The sequence below is a fragment of the Cyprinus carpio genome, chromosome B24 (assembly GCF_018340385.1).
Source record: "Cyprinus carpio isolate SPL01 chromosome B24, ASM1834038v1, whole genome shotgun sequence".
Lineage (NCBI taxonomy): Eukaryota > Metazoa > Chordata > Actinopteri > Cypriniformes > Cyprinidae > Cyprinus > Cyprinus carpio.
The window spans coordinates 18885214-18906612 of record NC_056620.1 but is presented as its reverse complement, the minus strand read 5'-3'; the positions used below and the strand labels follow the sequence as shown (position 1 = coordinate 18906612).

Genomic DNA, 21399 nt, shown 5'->3' with positions numbered 1-21399 from the left:
TCATTCAGACCACAAGAGTCTGTTCCTTCACCCTAACTGAAAACAAAATATGTCTTTATTGGCCAGTGCTTGTCAAAGACCCACTAAAGTGCTCCTAATTCTTTTGTAGTGTCCGACAATTTATATGCAAATAAACAGTATTTTTAGTTATACATTTAATTCATTTATTGAAGGAAATTTGACATTACATTATTTAATTAATTTCCCATTAATTAATTTTTATTAAAAAAAAACTATATTATATTAACTTTATTATTATAACATTAACTTTATTTTAAGTGTACTTGTATGAACTTGAAATAATATATTAACTAATAATAATAAATATTATAAAATATTTTTTTATTTTACTTATAATAATATTAACTTCAATTTTATTTACTTTTATAAATGTAAATAAATGTTATATAATAATATAATTACAAATATTAAAATATTTATTTATTATAATATTAACAACATAAAACAATGACTACTTTTTAGTTAGTTTTTAGTTTAAGTAAATTTTTACTTTTAGTCAGACACACACACACACACACACACACACACACATATATATACATTTAATTCATTTATTGAATGTAATTTGACTACATTATTGAATTTATTTTACATTAATTTAATTTTTATTAATAATATATATATTATATATATATATATATATATATATATATATATATATATATATATATATATATATATATATTATTGGAATATTAACTTTTATTTTTTATTATTATTATTTTATTTTAAGTGTATCTTAATTTTAATGTTTGTAAATGTAATATAATATTATATATATTCTTTTACTTTCTTTTAATAACTTAAAGTTTATATATTTTTCAGACTGTAAATCTATATTATATTATATATGATTGTAATATTTACTTCATATAATATTTTATATATACATAAACAGTATGTGTATATATATATATATATAAATATATTTTATATATACAGTATGTGTGTGTGTATATATATATATATATATATATATATATATATATATATATATATATATATATATATATATATATATATATATATATTTACAGTTAATTCATTTATTGAATGTAATTTGACCACATTATTGAATTTTTATATATATATATATATATATATATATATATATACACACACACATGGTATCATGGGGAAGCACGTTCTCATTCAAAGAATATTTGTTTGGACAACAATGTGTATGCCCTGGGAACAAGATGAGTACATTTAATCTGCTTTTTTATTATTTGAAATAAATCTGCTAATAGTTAATTTGGACAAGGCTTTGAATCTAACAAACAAAGACAAAAACTCACATTTTGTCACTTTTGTGGACTCTAGTGCCTCTTGCAGGTGGTGTCTTGAAAGCACATCCTACAGTTGTCGTAAATCTCTCTCACTCTCTCTTTCTATCTCCTCATCCATGGTTTGCTCCAGGTCCTCAGCAGGGCTGTGGCGGTTACTTGTCTTCTTCCCCCACCGGAACATTTGGTTCTCCTGATATTGACATGAATGGTCAGTACGAGCCACGTTTGGACTGTATGTGGACCATTGCAGCGGAGGTCAATAAAGGCATTAACCTCACATTCACATCCTTTGAGCTCGAGGGCTCCATTGGAACCATCTGCAGATATGATTATGTCAAGGTAAAAGCAGTCACATATAATATAAGAAATTAAAATGCAGCATAATTTCCAACACAGAACTCTCTATATACTTACATCTTGCCCATCTCCAGATCTATGATGGTGACAGTGCTAGTTATCCATTGGTTGGCACATTCTGTGGAGATGCAGTACCTGCCCCCTTCATCTCGGCCAGTAACTTCCTGACTGTGCAATTCATCTCGGACAGCATCGTTCAACGCCGTGGCTTCAATGCCACCTACAGCATAGTGGACAGTAAGATTAAACTTTATGTCCTAATGCTTTTATCACCACAGGTTTGAATCTCTTATGCAAACATGCTTTTTCATACTTTAGGTCTTTGTGGTGGAGCATTCAATGCCACAGCATCATCTCAGACCATCACATCCCCATATTACCCCAACGCCTACCCGCCGTTCGCCTCTTGCCGCTGGGTGCTGGATGCTCCTTCTCAGGAGGTGGTGAAAGTGTCTGTTCAGCAGTTCATTCTGGACTCCAGCCAGAGCTGCACCAGCAACTTCCTGGAGTTTAAAGACTTTCCTGTGGTGAGACTCAGTCAATAACCCGACTCCAGCTTTACCAAATAACTCAAACAATATAGAGTCTCTCAGGTCACAATGGCTGATTATTTTGGTAGGCTAGTCCACATCTTTTTATCTATTTACATTGAGACAATGAACTTGTCCAGCAAAATGAGAGCTTTTTGAAGACGCTTTGCCAAGTGGATAAATTTGAAAATGTGGATACATTTGGAGAGCGTATTTAGACGAAAACACAGTTTTCAAATCTGTTTGAAATTGTGGACATAGTTTTAATTGTAGATTTAATTGTGGACATAGTCTTGTTAATAGTAATATTTATTTAAATGTAATTTATTTATTTATTTAATTATTGTGCTTTTGTCAATTTTTTTATTATTATTTTCTTTTATTTAATTTATATTTCAGTTTTAGTTTTTGTTCCATTATAGTTTTTGATTTCTTTTCAGTTAGAAATTTCAAGGCTTCAGCATAAACATATAATATTTGTATTTTTTTTATGTCATCTTTATTTTAATTAACAAAATGTTTTTAATAGTTTTAGTTAACAACAATAACAATCCTTATTGTCCCAAGATTACACTGGATTGCAGAACAAAGCACTGTTTACATAGCAGTAAAATCTGTTCAGAATTAAATTAGTTTATTAATATTGCCTATTATTTTTTTTTTCTTTTAACAACCAAACATTTCAAACAGTAGTATGCATTATCTCGACCGTATTGTATTTGTCCCTTGATCTCAAACATGCATTTAAAATATTGTAAAAAAAAAAAATAATATATATATATATATATATATATATATATATATATATATATATATATATAGTTTCATATTTATATATATAATAGTATTTTTTTAAGAATATTATTTTTAGATTTACTGTTTCATCTTATTTAAACAGTTTTCTACTTTATCTTTCTATCTTTCCATTGCCATTTATCATACAGTAACTTACTCAAGTTTAATGAAGTTTGCTATCTCGACTTGTATTTTGGCAGCAGAATGTCTTTACATTTTTTTGTTTGAATTTTTCTCTCTCAGGGAGATTATGGACAGGCTCATAAATTCTGTGGCTCTGACTCACATGTGCCAGATTTCTACAGTTATGGCCGCACCATGCACATCACCTTCAAATCAGATGTCTTCATGACTGGCAATGGATTCAGCCTCACATATCAGGTGGCAGGTGAGTTCTTTCCCTGTGATTACTAGAAGTGTTTTACTCTTGCTGGTGTGGTTATATTATGTCTGAACGTTATGTATCTGCAGGTTGCAGCAGGGTGTATGAACAGGAATACGGTTACCTGAAGAGCCCAGGCTGGCCTGACATATATCTTCATAATCTTGAATGCAGCATCGTACTGCAGGCCCCTCAGAACAGCGCCATCTCTCTGTTCTTCACCAGTTTTGATGTGGAAAATCATCCTTCCTGCAACTTCGACTATCTTGAGGTGAGTATAAACATACTAAATTGCCACCAGATTAACAGCAATGTGGAGAAAAAAGTGAAAACAGCAGAATTGAGAGCGTTTTAAGAAAAACACTGTTTTCAAATATATCTGATTTAATTATGGACATAGCCTGAGTAATAGAAAAAAATATATATTATTTTTTTATTAATTTTTTGTGCTTTTGTCATTTTTATTATTATTATTTTTATTTATTTTTTAATTTCAGTTAGTTTTTGATCCATTATAGTTTTTTTCTTTTCTGTTGGTAATTTCAATGATTCAGTTTAAACATCTGATATTTGTATTTTATTTCATTTCATCTTTATTTTAATTAACAAAATGTTTTAGTTAATAATAACCGTTTCATTCCTAATTATCCCAAGATTATAGGTACATAATCCAGTGTAGATTAACAGCAATGAGAAGAAAAAATGTGAAAACACTTTTAGAATGAGAATGCAGTAAACGCTAAATAAAACACAACAATAAAAACAAAAACTAACAAACAACGCTGGTACTGTAAATTAAAATGAAAAACTATAATGATTTTCGTTAACTGAAATAAAATAAAAAATGTTGAAAGGAAACTTGAACATTTGAAATGCTCCCCTAGTAAATAAGTAGAATAAGAATTTAAATAAGTTTGTGTTGAAGTGCTAAAATGACTAAAACTAAAAACCGAAAGAAATCTAAATGAAAGCTAAATAGAAATATTTGAAGAACAAAATCTGATAAAAATGACAAAAACATACCATTACTAAACCTTAAACTAAAATTAAAATTAAACTGCAAAATTCTTAATATCAATGAATACTATAATAGACTGTAAATAAAACTAACATAACATTGACATTACCTAATAACGTTCATGTTTAATTCAGCAAGCTGTGCCCAGTTTTTGTTTTACACAAATAAAATCAAATTGAAAAAATAAATAAAAACTGCCCAAAACAAAACAATTGGTTTAAATTGATTATTATCTAATATTATTTCAGCTTTAAACAGTAAACTCCTTTGCTGCACAATTCAAAAAAAGAACATCAACAAAATATTACATCAATAAAACAGCAGAAATAATAGAAGTATGGTGGTAATAGTATGGTACTATGTTGTGATGATGATAATGTAGCTGTCTAATGTACGTTTATTTCTGCTGATGTAGGTCAGAAACGGCAGTACTGCCACATCGCCTCTGTTAGGGAAGTACTGTGGAAGCACACTGCCCAATCCTGTCTTCCCGGGAAGCAACCAGCTCTTCCTGTATTTCAAGAGTGACTTCACTACATCCCGTAACGGCTTTGAGATCACCTGGACTTCCTCTCCACAGGGTAAACACAAACGCTTGCCTCAGACAGTCTAACACCGCTAAAGGGTTTGTACGAGTTCTAATTGCGTTTCTTTTGTGTGTCCAGGCTGTGGTGGTGTGTTATATGGAGACCACGGCTCTTTCGCCAGTCCCAACTACCCTGGCACTTACGCCAACGGCACTTCCTGTGAGTGGGGAATTAGGGCTCCTAGCGGCAGAGTGGTGACGGTCACATTCAACCAGATCAGCATTGATGATCCAGGAGACTGTGAGAACAACTTCTTGAAGCTGTATGATGGACCGGATGCTAATTCACCTGTTGTTGGGCCGTACTGTGGAACGGTATGTGTGAAAAAAAATTACACTCCTAGCATCTGTATTACTATATGTGACCCTGGACCACAAAACCAGTCATAAGGGTCAATTTTTTGAAATTGAGATGTATATATAATCTGAAAGCTGAATAAATAAGCTTGTATGATGCTGATGTATGGTTTATTAGGATAGGACAATATTTGGCTGAGATACAACTATTTAAAAATCTGGAATCTGAGGGTGCAAAAAAATGTAAATACTGAGAAAATCGCCTTTAAAGTTGTCCAAATGAAGTTTTTAGTAATGCATATCACTAAAAAAAATTAAGTTTTAGTATATTTACAGTAGGAAATTTACAAAATATCTTCATGGAGCATGATCTTTACTTAATATCCTAATGATTTTTGGCATAAAAGAAAAATGTATAATTTTGACCCATGCAATGTTTTTTGGCTATTGTTATAAATATACCCCAGTGACTTAAGACTGGTTTTGTGGTCCAGGGTCACATACATTCTTTATTCAGCAAATACACATGGAATTGATTCTATTTCATTCTATTTCAAGTAATTGCTGTTCTTTTGAACTTTCCATTCATCCGAGAATCCTGAAAAATGTATATCAGTTTCCATAAAAATGCGACGCAGCATTGATAATAATAGGAAAGGTTTCTTGAACAGCAAATCAGCACATTCGAATGATTTCTGAAGGATCATGTGACACTGAAGACTGGAGTTATGATGCTGGAAATGCAGCTTTGCATCACAGGAATAAATTACATTTTAAAATGTATTCAAATACAAAAGTTATTTTAAATCGCAATAATATTTCACAATATTCATGATCAAATAAATACAGCCTTTGTCAGATTCCTTTCAAAAACTTGAAACATTCTTACCAGTCAAAAACCTTTGAACAGTAGTGTGTATACACTCAAATGATATATGGATATGTAATTGTTCTTTGCTTTTTTGCAGGAGACAAATATCGCCCCTTTCAGAGCTTCTTCAAATCTTGTGTTTGTGAAGTTCTCAGCCCAGTCTGCCGTTCTCCCGTCTGGGTTCAGACTCACCTGGAGCAGCTGAGAAGAAATTTGAAGAAGAAATATTCATACATACACACGCACGAACACACTTTGCAATCATGTAAACAGTCACATAAATAATGCAATATGAACCATTATTTGTAGATTATTGTGTAAAGAATGAATTAATGTATGTATTTTTGATGCCTTTTTGGAAAATAAAGATGTTTCATGAAGTTCTTGTTTAATGTTCTTAAGTCAGGGCTTTTTTTGAGGGATAGTCATAAAATCATTTTGCAAAAAACAACCAAGACATTAAAAAGATCTGTTTTGTGATTTTTCTCTGGATTGTTTCAATGGAAAAGTCTCTTGAAGAGTGTGTGTCTCTAACTACACAAATCAATATGCATACAAAAGCTGTGAATGCTTTGCTGTTTTTTTTTTTTTTTTTTTTAAGTGTTTAGTATATTTTCATTGTCTGATATCCTCAGCTATGTACTTCATCCAAACCGCCCACTCTGATGTGTTATACTTCACACTCCTGACACAGACAGAGGCTATGGGTGAAAATAAAAGAGATGGCACATTCAAAGGGAGAGCAAAGCTGTGTGCGGCAGATCGGACAGTGCTAATGATCTTTCAGCTTTCTTCATGCAATGCTTCTATATAGAGAAAGCAGACAAACATTTCATCTAATATTTCATTTCTTTCTTCTAAACTCTGCAAAATGCTCCCATCAAAGTCAAAGAAATGTCTGGGAAAAGAGGCCCAGCAGTATGATCAACAGAAAAACAGAGCTTTTGAGACATTACCATCTGTATTATGGCCTTTCTCACAATTTTCACAATCATTTTATAATGGTTTTTCCGTAACTTATCAGGGTCAAAGTTCATGAGAAGCTATGAGTAATAAAAATGTGTTGACCTTGGAAACAGTGCAAGAAAAGAGCTTCGGGAGACATTTACTACTGATGCAGTAAGGAATTTATATTTTCTGTCATAATAATGCAGATAAAAATAAGAGATGATCAAAAAAAAAAGTGTTATATATATTTAAAAACTGTTTTTTACTTGATTTTTAGATGAAATGTTTGGACCAGTGTTATTTTAGTACTATTATAGATACTTTTATAGTTTTTATTTATATTTGAATCAGTTTTTATTATATCTTCCATTTCCATTTTAATTTTAGTTTTATTAATTTTGTTTGTTTTGTCATTTTTATTATTTTTTAATATGTTTATATAGTTTTTTGTGTATTGTTTTATTTCAGTTTTAGTTATTTAGTACATCAAGTTAAACTAAATTAAAATGAGAAATGTTGCCTTGGCAACTAACAAAAGTAATTGGTTTTATATTATTTTTAGTAATGATTTTTTTCTTTCATTTTAGGTTCCGTTTTAGTTAACTACAACTATAACCCTCATTTGGACATATTCCTGACCATTTTATATCACAAATTTTATAACAGTTTTTTTTTTTTTTACAATTGTAATTTTATTTTAAATGTGATAACAAATGTGATATTTCATAGTAAAAATCCAGTATGGTAACAAAATGACTGATATTCAATAGTGCAAATAGCGTAAATTAACATAAAATTAATCATTTTCAACCAATGTTCTGAGTAAATCTAACAACTGACAAACCATAAAATCCACATTCATTCCACACAAAACCAGTGCTCAAATTCAGTAATATGCTGGTGGTCTGCTCTACTCATGGTGCAGTAAGTTCCTCAGGCACATAATTTGAGAACACCTCATAAATCAAACAGCAGAACAGTAACACATACATACATTCTCAGCGCTCACTTTGGGGAAGTGTAAGTGCTTACAGCTCCTTAATTCTAATAAAACACACCTCCCCGTGCCCTCATGCCATGTCTGACTGTGTCCGATCTCCACTGGCTTCTGGCCAAGGGTGTTGTTTAAAGATTTTACAACATAAACAAACCTTGGCCCTGGAATCCAGAACTCCCGCTCTGCAAAGCAAAGTTCAACCATGCTCAAGCATCTGTTGCCACTCACCAAATATAATCAAGCCTATAAATAGAGCCACTGTTTTTCAGTCCCCCATAGAAATGATCATCCCTGCAAGAACCAGACGCAGACAGAGAGACACAGGCAAAGGAAGAACCAAGATCCAGTCTGTGGATGGTCCCACCTGGGACGGCAGGAACCCAAGAGAAGAGAGAAGTGTCGCCGTACCTCTGCCCCATGCCAGAAGAAGAAGACCTATCGCTCTTCCACTTTGTGCAGACGTCTAAACAATGTGTCTCCCTTGGAAGGTAGGTAATAGCAGGGGATCTGGGTGGTAGACAACAGCTGCCCACACCTGCTGCTGGATTCCCTAATGTCACATTAAATCAATTCATATTGAGGTAAATATAATATTTATATAGTTACATAAATACACACTGGATGTTGGTAGAATTTGTTGTAAGGTGTTGTTCATGTATGTTAAAATATTGTATGTAATTAATTATTTTAAAATCATTAAAAAAACTCACAAGTAAAACATACAGAGGTGTAACACCCCGCGATATTTTAGTGTAACTGAGATATTATAATTTTGTTAAACATTTTGAATTCCTTTTTATTTTTTCGCAATTTCCATTTCCAATTTCATTTTAATTTTAGTTAAAGTTTTAATAATTTGTTGTGTGTTTTTACCATTTTAATTGGTTATTGTTTTAAACGTGTTTAAAAATATACTTAAATCGTTTTTAGTAAATTTTCATTTCAGTTTTAGGGTATTTTAGTAATTATACTGGAAATAAATAAATACATTTATTTTTGTGTAAAATATTTTATTTATATTATTTATAATATATGATAGTAATAAACCAATAGGCGATGGTAACAAAATTACTCATATTCAGGTTATATGTGAGAATACTGAAGATGGATAAAATAATTTTTCCTAAATTTATATTATACAAAAATAATATATATTAATTAAATGATATATTAAAAAATGTAGCTACTGACAAACATAAAATCCACATTCATTAATTTTTGACAAGACAATGATTCTGTATAAAGTTTACATTTAATATAATATAATAACAGGCTGCAAGACTGCACACTGTTATTATATTATATGAAATGTAAACTTTATACCTTGTACTTTTACCTTGTAGGTGCTCATAAAATTTCCTATAACATTACAAGTAAATTATTGTTGTAATCAAACAGGTTAAAAGCTAGTATTTAATATTATTTTTGCATCATATGTAGTACACTGTGGTGGCTGACAGAATGCTTTTCCACCTATGTTTTCCCACACGTCTCCTCTATATTTTCATTGATTGGTCGAATGATACGCACTGTTGCAGCGGAGCGCGTTTTGATTGGACATATCTGTGCCTTATTTCAACGATCCCGCCGACTTTCTAGCAGCTGATTGGTCAACGGAACAGAATTCTGTCTGACGTTCTTTTCCTTGCTCTGGACCCCGGAAATACCCTTAAATGGAAGGAATGCGAGACTTTTACAGACATACTATCAACTTCCGGTTGGGTGTGAGCGACTGTGCTGCTTCAAAAATATCTGGTTTTACTGCCCTGAGGGCTCGGGTATTTGTTTATTTGTTTCCCGCATGTTAGCGTATTTTCCGTACAGTTAGGTAAATACTGAGCGAGTTCTTTATATGATTGTAATGACTGGATTTGAACCACTATTTGAGGCAAAAGTGTCAAACTCTCTTCGTAAGCTCCTCTGCCTGATTCGGGTCTTGTATTTGCCACTGTTTTCTTGCAGAAAATGTCAAAGTCTCTGAAGAAGATAGTGGAGGAGAGTCGGGAGAAGAACCTCCCGGAGGTGGACATGTGTGACAGAGGAATATCAAACCTGCTGGATATTCCTGGACTTTGTGAGTCTACACAGAGTTACTAACTAATTCAAAGTTTTTATTTGTTGTGTCAGTGTTAATTAAAGTGTGGGTAATGGATCTTATTTGTTTACACTGACCAGTTGGCTGTTATAGTAAGTTGTCTCTGTTTACAGTAACAGTTATATGATTGCGGCAGAGGATTGGTGGCGTCATCACGTTGACGTCATCATGCAGTCACATCATCAACTAAACGTGTCATTATTTTTGTTTTGTAGTTACTTTATCCAACATAACCCAACTGGTCCTGAGCCACAACAAGCTGAATGGTAAGTTCTTCATATCTTAAGAGAAACGTCTTTTTGCATTTTTTCTTTTAATTTCAGTATATTGCACAAATATATTTAACGTTACATGCAAACTTTATGCAATACGCCTTTGAGAAATGTTAAACCATTCTGCACGTTTTATAGCATGGCTTTTCCTAGGGTTGGAGGTAGTGATTGTGATATTTACTTGGAAGGCAAATAATTGTCGAAAAAGCAATTTCATGAATCTCAGATACGAAATCCAATTTGGAAAACAACCAAGTAGAAGGTAGAAAAGTGTGCTTTTTATATGCAAACTTTAGGGTAGTAGAATTGTAGCATTATTGGATTTAAATCAAATAATATTTGTCTTTTTTGCTTGATTTATTTTAGATGTATTTATAATGGTTAATTTATTTAATTGTTTTTCTGCATTATATTTAACAGTTTTACAAGTTTAATGATGTATTGAGACTGCAGGTTCATGAGGGTCGTTGAAAGAACTGGTTAACTCCACTAGATGGCTGTCTTGCCCTTACTGATCACTGGTTGTTTGATTTTATATTCTACTCAGTTTAAGTACCGTAGTAAAAAAGAGTGAAGATTAGTAGTTATCAGAACATTCACACTCTTTTTTTCTTTTTCATGTGAGTTTAAAGATAGTCTGCATTAGTTAAGAGTTATTCAGAGAGTTATTATTAGGAGAAATATGATTTTCAGTGTAGTTTGGAGCTTGTTTTCCCCTCCCACGTAATCTTTAGGTCCATGTTAACCGCTCTGAGCCATGTTCACTCTCATCTGATATGTACAGGAAGTGTTTGGTCGGGGATTTGTTGGTTTATGCAGGAAGCTTTTCCCTTAATCTCCATGAAAATCGCGGTGTGATAATGCACATATCTGTCAGGTAGCGTCTGTAGTAATGATCAAAGCCTTTTAATATGATTTATAAGATATGAAGATGAGGAAATGGCTCGTTCCGTTATGGGTCACACCACTTGAATGTAGCGGGTTTAAACGAGAAAAAACCCTTATGCAGTCCAGAAGCACGAGGTCACCAGCAAAATGCTTCTATTTTGATTTTGTGTTACTACAAACATTATATTATAATAGTTTATATTATATTATATTATTTTTTTGTAATTTTATTATCTTCTTTTTTTCCCCTGACACAGAATTTTCCTTTGCCACAGTTCCCTCTAATTTCTTGATTGTAAATCTTTTGAAAGAAGCATTTCCTACAGAGCTATATGTACAGTATACTATAAAAATAAATACGAAATATATATAAATCATGATATTACATTGTTATTATAGTCTTTATTAATGTTCAAAGACTTTTAATATGATTAAATTAGATTTTAATACGATTTGAATATGAGGAAATTGTTTCTGCATCTGTAGCTGATTTAAATAAAGAGGGGAAAAAATAAACTGTATGGATACACAGTGGGGTCCAAAAGTCTGAGACCACAAGCAAAATAAATTAAAATAAATGTGAAGTAAAATATATATTAAGAAATGAATAATATTATATCATAAAAATGATTGTTATTAAAACTCTAAATTTGATTGATGTGTGTAATCATGAATATAAATCCTAAATATTTATTCTTAATTTTAAAATGAATTAATTGTAAAAAAAAAAAAAAAAAAAAATTAATCCCTTTTTATTTTTTTTAAGGCTTTAAAAAAAAAAATCACAATTTCAGTTTGTTCCTGGACTCCACTCTATAGAAGATAGAGTGTATTTTTAATTTTTTTTTGGTCTATTCCTCGCCACTCTACATTTTCCCTTTCTCTGTTCTTCTCCACTCTCTCATCCTGCCTGGTTAAAGAGCAGAGACAGGGAATCTGCCATCTTTTGAACTTTTCAGGGTAGTCAGGAATTACAGTGACATTTGGAACCCTTTCATTAGTGGCTCATGAGTAAAGCAGGGCTGCTGTTCGGCCGGGGCAGGCAGCAGCTCAGGTAATGAGACAGAGAGGAGAGAGGGCCAAACCATTCTTCTCTGTATACCCGTATACTCTTTGTTCTATTACCATCACCCTTTTCTGCCTGCTTTAAAGGCTCCAATAAGGCACACACACATTTAAAACAATCAATGTATTTACAAGCAGATTTTGTACTCACAACTTGTGGATGCAAAAAGTCGGTGGCGCTTTAGAGCCCAGTCCGTGGTTTAAGATGATAAAGTGTAGATGTCTGGTGGAGGCGTGTGTCTTAAGGATGGAGAAGGCGGAACTGAGATCAATCTTGTGTGTCATTTGGAGACGAGTGCAGGGACCCTGACATGGGGCGAAGGGTTCAGTGTTCTGCAGTGTCTCTTGGTGCGTTTACAGTTCCGTTGAGACATTGGGAAACAAATCGTATGTTTCCAGTATTTTTTATGGGTGAAAAGGTCGAAGGATAGATGCAAAAATTGTGAATCGGATGGTCAGACTGAAACACACTCAGCAAGCAAGGACACAACAATTTGTTAAAACTTTTTTGTTGAAAAATTTACATTTCTGTAACACTTTCACTGTTATAGCATTCAAAGTTCCATTCAAATAGTTGCATATAAATATAATATCAGACGATTAGTTGTTTATTTGAATGTATATATAACATCTTTATATATAACATCTTTTTATTATTTTTGTTTATCTTCCTATTATTTTTGTTAATAATAATAATAATTCATTAAAAAACAAGTTCATTAATAAAAAGAAAATAAAATACTAATAACATAATACAATTAAATTGTTTACAATTAAATAAATTAATAATAAATAAAATAAAAATAATAAAAATAATAAGAATACTATTAATGTATAATTCATATTATAAATTAAATAATTAATAATAAAAAAAAAAAAAAAAAAAAAAAAACAATAAAAAAACAATACAAATAAATAAAAAATAACAAAATTAACATATTTATTCTCGTATAATTATTAAAAAGTAAATTTAGTCATATTAGCATATGCTTTGCAGCTTTGCACTTTGAACAAATTAATGTATTGATAATTAGTGTTTCTGTGGCTCAGTGGTAGAGCATTGCCTCAGCAGCGCAAAAGGTTGTGGGTTCGATTCCCAGGGGAACATGTTATGTGAAAAAAATAAATAAATTGATATCCTTAATGCACTGTAAGTCGCAAGTGTCTGCTAAAAATGTGGAAATGTAAATTAAATAGTTAGAATATTACTATTAAGTTTATTTACTATTAGTTTATAATTAAATATTAATATAATAAACTAATACCAAACAAATTATTTTGTTATTTGTAAATGTTTATATTAAAGTAATACCAATTTTTCTTAACAAGCACATGAGCTAAAGATTGCTGTAAGAGCATGTGCTTTCGTGTTTGTGTTTCGTTGTTATAGTTCTGAATTGTTTGCGTGACGGCTGCATCATTTGTTCCTCCGTGTCTGGGGCGGCGCAGCTCTCGTTGATCTCTCTGGAGGTATTCGTGTCATGCTGTTTGTGTAAACCTCTCCCACCTCCTCCGTAATGAGGGGCCAGGGCCATTGATCAGCCAGTAATCGGATAGAGCCCCTGTTAGGCCCATCGATCTCTGTCGACAGCAGAAAGGGGCAGGATGGCCTTGCGGGAGGGGAGGGGAGCTGCTGATCCGTTATGCTAAGGCCTCCATCATTAAAATGTCAAATTTATCGCTGGGGGAGTGACCCATTATTGAGCCATCAAAGACGGGACGTCTATCCGCTGACTCTGATAATTAGTCGTTAAACCTCTGCAGGTCACCAGAAAACCTTCAGTCTCTGATCATCAGACCTCGTCGCTCGTTTGGGAATGCTTTACCTTGGTGATTAGAATACAGTCAATTGAAATGTTTTGATTGATGAAACCTGCAGAATTGAAGTTGTTCTCATTTATTTATTAATTTATTTACCCTCACTATCTCTCTCTCGCTTTTTAGCTGTGCCTCCAAACATCGCAGACCTGAAGAACTTGGAAGTTTTGAACATGTTCAATAACCAGATTGAGGAGCTTCCAACCCAGATTAGTAGCCTGCAGAAACTTAAACATCTCAACCTTGGGTCAGTCTGATGTCTCATCACTTGTTTTCTCATCTCTTCTCAACTTGTTTTGTCTATTTTTTGTCTGTTTTGTTTTATTTTGTCTGTTCAGTTCTTGTGTCGTCTTGTCTCTTCTTTCATCTCACCTCTTGTCTTTTTTCTCATCTCATTTCTCTTGATGTCTTGTCTCTTCTCGTCTTTTTCCACTCCTTCTCTTCTCTTCTCTTCTCTTCTCTTCTCTTCTCTTCTCTTCTCTTCCTCTCTCTTCTCTTTCTCTTCTCTTCTCTTCTCTTCTCTTCTCTTCTCTTCTCTTCTCTTCTCTTCTCTTCTCTTCTCTTCTTTGTTTTGTTTTATTTTGTTTTGTCTGTTTAGTTCTTGTGTCGTCTTGTCTTTTTTGTCACCTTTCTTCTCTTGGCGTCCCTTTGCATCTTTTCATTTTGTTTTTACACTCCTCCCCCTTTCCTTCCTCTTGTTTCTTCTCTTGTCTCCTAGTGTCTCATCTTTTCTTTTCTCATCTCCTCTGATACTGGTTTTCTCTTCTTGTTGTCTTCTTTACTTTTCCCTTGTTTTGCTTCTTTGCTTCATCTCGATTTGTCTCTTCTTCCATCTCCTCTCCTTTACCCTCTTTTTTTCACCTTGACAGTAGTAGCGTTGCTGTCTTCCTTTGTTCTTCTTCCTCTCTGACTCTCTTCATCCCTGGCCATAAGGTCATTCCCTGGTGTTCGGTGCCCACCTGAGCCCCACCCGAATCCCGGGGGTTCTCCTTCTCCTCAGAGGACGGAGCATCTACAATGTCACGCAGGATTAAAGCGCGGCTCAATCTGCCCCGCGTCTGACGCCGCACATTTTTATCGATTTGCTGTCAGACGCACCATTTCTGCACATAATCTTGAAAACATAAGCCGGCTTGTTGTATTCCCGGCCGCTACTCCTGACTCAAATGTGCGGATGTGCGTGTGAGCATGTGGCTGCCCGTTATCCTGATCTCATTTGTCAAAACAATTCCCTTTCTCTGGTAATTGCTTCACAAACATGTGGTGGAATCAATTTGTTTGTTTCTTTGAAATCCGTTGCTAAAGTTTCAGAGTCTTCACAGCAAGCAAGTGTCATTTAAAAGAAAGAAAGAAAAAGAAAGAGACAGAGGACAGACGCTTAAAAAAGCAAGAGTTAATCAGCATCTGATTTGGGTGCCCCTCTCTCTCTCTCTTTCTCTCTCTTGCTCGCTCTCTTGTTTTATCTGCGTCGTCGGGCACCTTGAGCACTTCTAATTTCAGATTCCATGTTCTCTGTCGGAAGTTTTCCAGCCAAAATTTAATCTGTTACCTTTCAAGGGCGAATATGATTTTAACATTTACAGACAAAACACATTTTTAATATTGGTGAACTAACTGAACGTTGACTTTTTGTTATTTTGTTATTATCAGTGTTGTGTGAATGTCTGAGACCATATTGAAAATCTGGGATTCAAATATACACTACTGTTCAAAAGTTTGTATTAATTTTGAAAGTCTGAAGGATGCATTTATTTGATCACAAATACAGTAAAACACTAATATTGTGAAATATTACAATTTAAAATATCTGTTTTGTATCCAGTTTTCAGCATCACAAAATCCTTAAGAAATCACTCTAATATGTGAATTTGTAGCTATATAAACCTTTCTGATTATTATCCATATTTAAAAAAGTTGTGCTGCTTTAAAATTTTGATGAAAATGACATTTTTGCAGTATTCTTTTGATGACTATGAAGTTTTTTTTACATTATAAATGTTTTTACTGTGGCCTTGCTAAATAAAAGTATTAATTTCTTTAAAAAACAAATCATTCTGACCCAAAAATTATCAACAGTAGTGTAATTTAAATCCGTAAATTATAAAAATGACATAAAATCTGTTTGCTTTAATGATTGAAAGAAATGTTTCAGTCATTAAAACAAAGGGGGACAAACTAATTAGCAAGACATTCTTGCATTTTTTTTTTCAGTTTGATTTTTAACTCACATGGTTATGCTGATAATTTGTAATTAAAATGAAATTAAATTAGTATGCTTTTGCACTTCCACAATTGATCTCAGACTTTTGAACCCCTCTGTATTTATGTTATAAATGTGAGTAGATCTCTTGAGTTGTGTTATAAATCTGTGCTGCATTTGAAATATCAATCATAATCAGTGAGATGGATCTGTGCGGACTGCTTGTCTCATGTCTCTGAGTCAGTCTGCTATGGATTTTCAATGGGTTCCCCAGTGTCAAGAATTGACGGGTGTTTTATTAGTGTGTGTCTGTGAGTGGATGTGTGTTTGAGTTTGTGTTTGAAGCTGTTGATTTGGTTAAAATGGCATTTTATTGTTTTGTAGCATGAACAGGTTGAGCACTCTTCCGCGAGGGTTTGGATCTCTTCCGGCGCTGGAGGTTCTGGATCTGACGTACAACAACCTGAACGAATCCTCACTGCCTGGGAATTTCTTTTACCTCAGTAAGTCTGCAACACACACTATGCATTACCGGTATAACCTGTCATTTTTAATCATTCAAAACTAAAGACCACTTATGGAATGTTTTATGTATATTCTGTACTAAAATGAAGAAAGTTGAAAAATGTAGTTCAGTTCTGATTGGCTAGCAATTTTTAGGATATATTTCAGTCTTTCCTCATGTAAATATAAGAAAAATCTGTCTGTCTGTTGAGTTAAACTTTTGTCATAGTGGGTTTTGTGTCGGTGCTTAATAATTTTTTAGAAAGCCTGAAATTGTGACCACAAAGTCACAAATTTACCACTAATTTCCATTTGTTTATTGTTCAACTCAACTCAGCTTTATTTCTAAAGCACTTTCAAAAACCACAATGGGTACCAAAGTGCTGTACATGAAGAGAAAAAAGAAAAAACAAATACATACAACCCAAATACATAGAATTTAAAATAAATAAGTTTTTAACATCCTCTGAAATGACCCTAGACTAGGAGATTTTTTTAAGTACAGCGGAAGCTCATTCCATAGTCTAGGAGCTGCCATGGAAAAAGCTCTGTCTCCTCTTCATTTCAAGCGCGATCGAGGAACCGTCAGACACGTTGGAGCGAAGAGATCTCAAAGGTTGATGTAGACTAATCAAATCAGAAACATAGTCTGGTGCCAAGCCATGAAGAGATTTAAAAACATGTTACAGCACTTTATACTGGATTCTGTATCGAATCGGTAACCAGTGCAATGAAACCAATACAGGGGTAATGTGGTCTCTTTTTTTTGGTACCAGTTAAAAGCCTAGCAGCTGAGTTCTGAACCAGCTGCAGGTGAGAAAGGGAGGTCTGACTCACACCGAGACACAAAGCGTTGTAGGATTTTTGATTTCAGATTTACCCACTTAAACAAGAACGAACTGTGGTCGCTTGCATTTCAGGCGCCGGTTCTTTGGCAGAATAAACTGCAATGAGACCCAGACAACCTACTAACAATATGCAAACAGAATAACTGTTAACTTCATCATCTTCATCATTATCATCATAATCCTCATCAGTCCAATCAGCTGGTTCCATCAGAGGACACTGATGAGCAGTGATGGGCTCTAATAACCTGTTTTTTTAATGGGAGCCACATAATGAAAGTACCATCTTAACATTAATCAAGGTCTCTGATCTCTAACCACACACACACACACACACACACACACACACACACACACACACACACACACACACACACACGCTCCCAAACCTCCATTTATCACTGTTGTTTGGAGTGGCTGTCATATCAGCTGTGATATTGACTTCTAAAGCAAGTTGAGATAGATATGATTGGCTGTTGCTGTTTCTTAAACCAATCAGAACACCGAATGGACAGGAAGTTGGTGGGACTTTTTAAAAATTCCAATTCCAGATGATCAAAATACATATTAGTTGTGGCCCTATTTTGTGTAGGGTTTCTTTATTTTTTATTTAATTGTTTACTGCTTTAATGTGTTTGCCCATGTGTTTATCCCACGTGGTGCTCAACTACACAGTGTGAGTGTGTATTTGATGCTATTGATCTGTTCGATCTGTTGATATTGCATGTGTACTTGAGTTTAATATTGCAACCATGCTGTATCAATCAGAGATGACTGTTTCTATTGATCAGTGTTTGCAATACTTCTCTCTCTCTCTCTCTCTCTCACACACACACACTTCTCTCTCTCATTTCAGCCACCCTCCGTGCGCTCTATCTCAGTGACAACGATTTTGAGATTTTGCCCCCAGACATCGGCAAGCTGGCCAAGCTACAGATAGTGAGTAATTTATCTAAATTCCCTCTGAAATCAATTGCTTTTGTGGCGGCGCTCTGTGCCGTGTGTGTTGAATTTATTCTCCGCAGCGTGTTCTTTATCAGATGCGGTGAGAGGTGATTTAGAGGCTGATCTTCAATGCAGGGTCACATATACATAAAACAGCTGATAATTACAACTTAGAACTTGAAAATAATATTCAACTATTTTGGTTTGGTGTTGCGTTAAAATATAGGTGTAATTACACATGTGATTTTTAGAATGCAAGTGTTATGAGATGCTGTCAGTAACCACTGAAAGTTATTTCGGCCCCACAGTCTGTAAAAGCAATCAAAAATCAAATGTACAGTAATGCATTTGCAATGGAAGTCTATGGGACAAGAAATTGCACTAGGAAAGTATAGCAGCAAGACTAAAAAGTTGCACATCTCTGCTTTTAAACCCCACAGGTTGTCCTGAAGACTTATAATGTAATGCACCGTGTTTTACTGTAGATTATGTTTGCTTGTTTTTTTGAGTTAAAAATTTAGAATTGAAGTTATTTTCTATATTTATGGAAACCATGTTGCAATATTTATTTTAAAAACATAATAAACAATGTTTGCAATACATTTAGCTTCCACTATGTGACATTTCTGAGTATTCAGTAAAATATTATTTAGGGGCTTGATTTCATCCATGTTGAATTGATGAAAGATTAAATATTTATTAAATTTTGAAAATATGATTATAAAATGTATTTATTTATTTTGTGTTAAGAGTCACATGTATGAATAAATAATGCTTGATAAAGCCACAGACATTTATTAAGAAATGAAATGGTTGATTATTTTGATTTCATGTTGTATTCAATACTTATCAAAAATAATTTCTTATTTAATATTGACAGTTTCTCTTTCTTTTCAGTTGAGTTTGAGGGACAATGACCTCATATCTCTACCCAAAGAGATCGGAGATCTGGCTCAGCTGAAGGAACTTCACATTCAAGGGAATAGACTCACTGTTCTGCCTCCTGAACTTGGTAAGACATGAACTTGTGCTCAACACATTCCTGGACCAGCATCCTTTATATAATCCTATCAGCCAATCAAAGCCTGACCTTAAAACAAAAAGGCAATGATTGGTTGATAGGAATGCAAACTATACACACCCAGGCTCCTCAACCCCCACCCCCCAAAAAATCCACACAGTACACACCAGGCACAGCCTTGCACTCTAATTGGCTACAGATTTGTCATCTCTTGTGTGATTGGCTGGAGGCTCTGGGTTGGATCACACCTCACTGACCCACAGAGTGATACTGCTGGGGTCAACCGAGGTTGAACTCCTCTCTACCTGAGTGCCTTCACTTTGGGAAAACCTACACACACACACACACACGCACACACACACACATACTGACTGCCCTTCTGAAAGTAGTTTTTCTCCTGTCTTGTTCCATTCCAACAATTTAATCTATGATTCTGGTGTACCAGTATTCCAGCATTATGTCAAGACTCACCTCAAGTGTCATATAAATGTCCTTCTATACAAAATCAGTGGCCCTGCACAATGAGTGTGTGTTTATGGTGCAATTTCAGCCTGTTTCAGCCTGAGTTCCAGACTAATTTTATTTTTTTCCTACTGTGAAAAGTTGCATAGAAATTGTTAATGTTTATATGATCATTGATTGTATACTAACAACCTAATTGCAACACTTCAAAAACTTCTCAGAACTGTTTAGCAAGCGCATAGCAATGCCCTCAACCACTCACAAGCACCATGACAGAGTTTTGCATGTGCGGACAGCGCTCATATTGTTTTCAAATTTTAGTTTCATGAGTTATGTAGTGTTTACAGTTGTTTACTGGCGTTCTAGGTGTGTGTGAACGCTATGGGCAGCAGGTCTTTGTCCTGTGCACTCTGTAGGGGAGACTTTTCCTGTGTGTAGCTTATTAGGACCCCTCTGTCATGTCCCTGTAATCCCACTCCACAGACCGGCCTCGTTAAGACCACCGCTGCCGTGTGTATGTGTGAGAGAGAAGAGCCCGGCTAACAAGGAGCAACCAAGCGCACATGCCTAAAGCAGGAAAGGAGAAGGAGAGGAGGAGAAAAAAGAGAAGGATGTGAATGAGAGTGTGCAAAGAGGACAGATAGACAGTCTTTACCATTCAGAATATCTCATGTGTAAAGCTGATGCTTTAAACTGTTATATGAAAAGAGGAAGAGGAGGGTGGAAACCGAAGCAAGCAGATGTCTGGTCGAGCAGTGAGATCTGAAATAGTTGTAGATTTAGGTCTGTCGTCTAGGTCTTGTAGGTTCAGGGCTGATTTACACTAGCGGTTGTGTCTGACTGCATTTGTGAGGTGTGTCATTGTGTGCCGGGGTCCAGGTTTAATTTCACCCCCTCTTTGACAGGCCGCTCAACACTTGCTAATCAGAAACTATTTAATTAGCCCCCTTGTGAGCTGAGATGAGCCACATTAGCACTTTGACCTGTACTGTTTCATCTGCACACTGTGAACCGCTTCTGCTCTGGTCTTGTGTCGTCACGCGTCATCTCTTCTTGTCTCGTCTCTTTTCTTCTTTCGTCTCTTCTCGTCCTCTTGTTGTCTGTTCTGTTGTCTCATTTACTTTCTTGTCTAGTATCTTCTCTTTTTCATCTTGTTTCTTCTCTTCTCTTCTCTTCTCTTCTCTTCTCTTCTC

The 21399-nt window shown here is 34.3% G+C and overlaps 2 protein-coding genes across 5 annotated transcripts in view; both read left to right on the top strand.

The window, feature by feature from the left end:
* Positions 1–6526, top strand: part of cubn (cubilin (intrinsic factor-cobalamin receptor)) — a 38456-nt gene extending 31930 nt beyond the window's left edge. The window contains exons 59-66 of the mRNA XM_042751864.1: positions 1441–1649; positions 1742–1904; positions 1986–2194; positions 3236–3380; positions 3464–3645; positions 4808–4973; positions 5058–5293; positions 6244–6526. Of these exons, the coding sequence (XP_042607798.1) occupies positions 1441–1649; positions 1742–1904; positions 1986–2194; positions 3236–3380; positions 3464–3645; positions 4808–4973; positions 5058–5293; positions 6244–6351 (1418 nt within the window). The 3' untranslated portion in view covers positions 6352–6526. The remainder of the gene's footprint in view (positions 1–1440; positions 1650–1741; positions 1905–1985; positions 2195–3235; positions 3381–3463; positions 3646–4807; positions 4974–5057; positions 5294–6243) is intronic.
* A 1865-nt stretch (positions 6527–8391) lies between these two features.
* rsu1 (Ras suppressor protein 1) overlaps positions 8392–21399 on the top strand; it is a 34116-nt gene continuing 21108 nt past the window's right edge. Inside the window, exons 1-7 of one of the 4 annotated variants that reach the window (XM_042751841.1) lie at positions 8392–8579; positions 10054–10165; positions 10402–10452; positions 14356–14476; positions 16814–16932; positions 18635–18717; positions 19621–19735. In XM_042751841.1, coding sequence (XP_042607775.1) covers positions 8562–8579; positions 10054–10165; positions 10402–10452; positions 14356–14476; positions 16814–16932; positions 18635–18717; positions 19621–19735 — 619 coding nt within the window. In that variant the 5' untranslated portion in view covers positions 8392–8561. Of the gene's footprint in view, positions 8580–9734; positions 9920–10053; positions 10166–10401; positions 10453–14355; positions 14477–16813; positions 16933–18634; positions 18718–19620; positions 19736–21399 lie in introns of those variants that run through there. The other 3 variants (XM_042751840.1, XM_042751839.1, XM_042751842.1) reach the window with 3 other exon arrangements.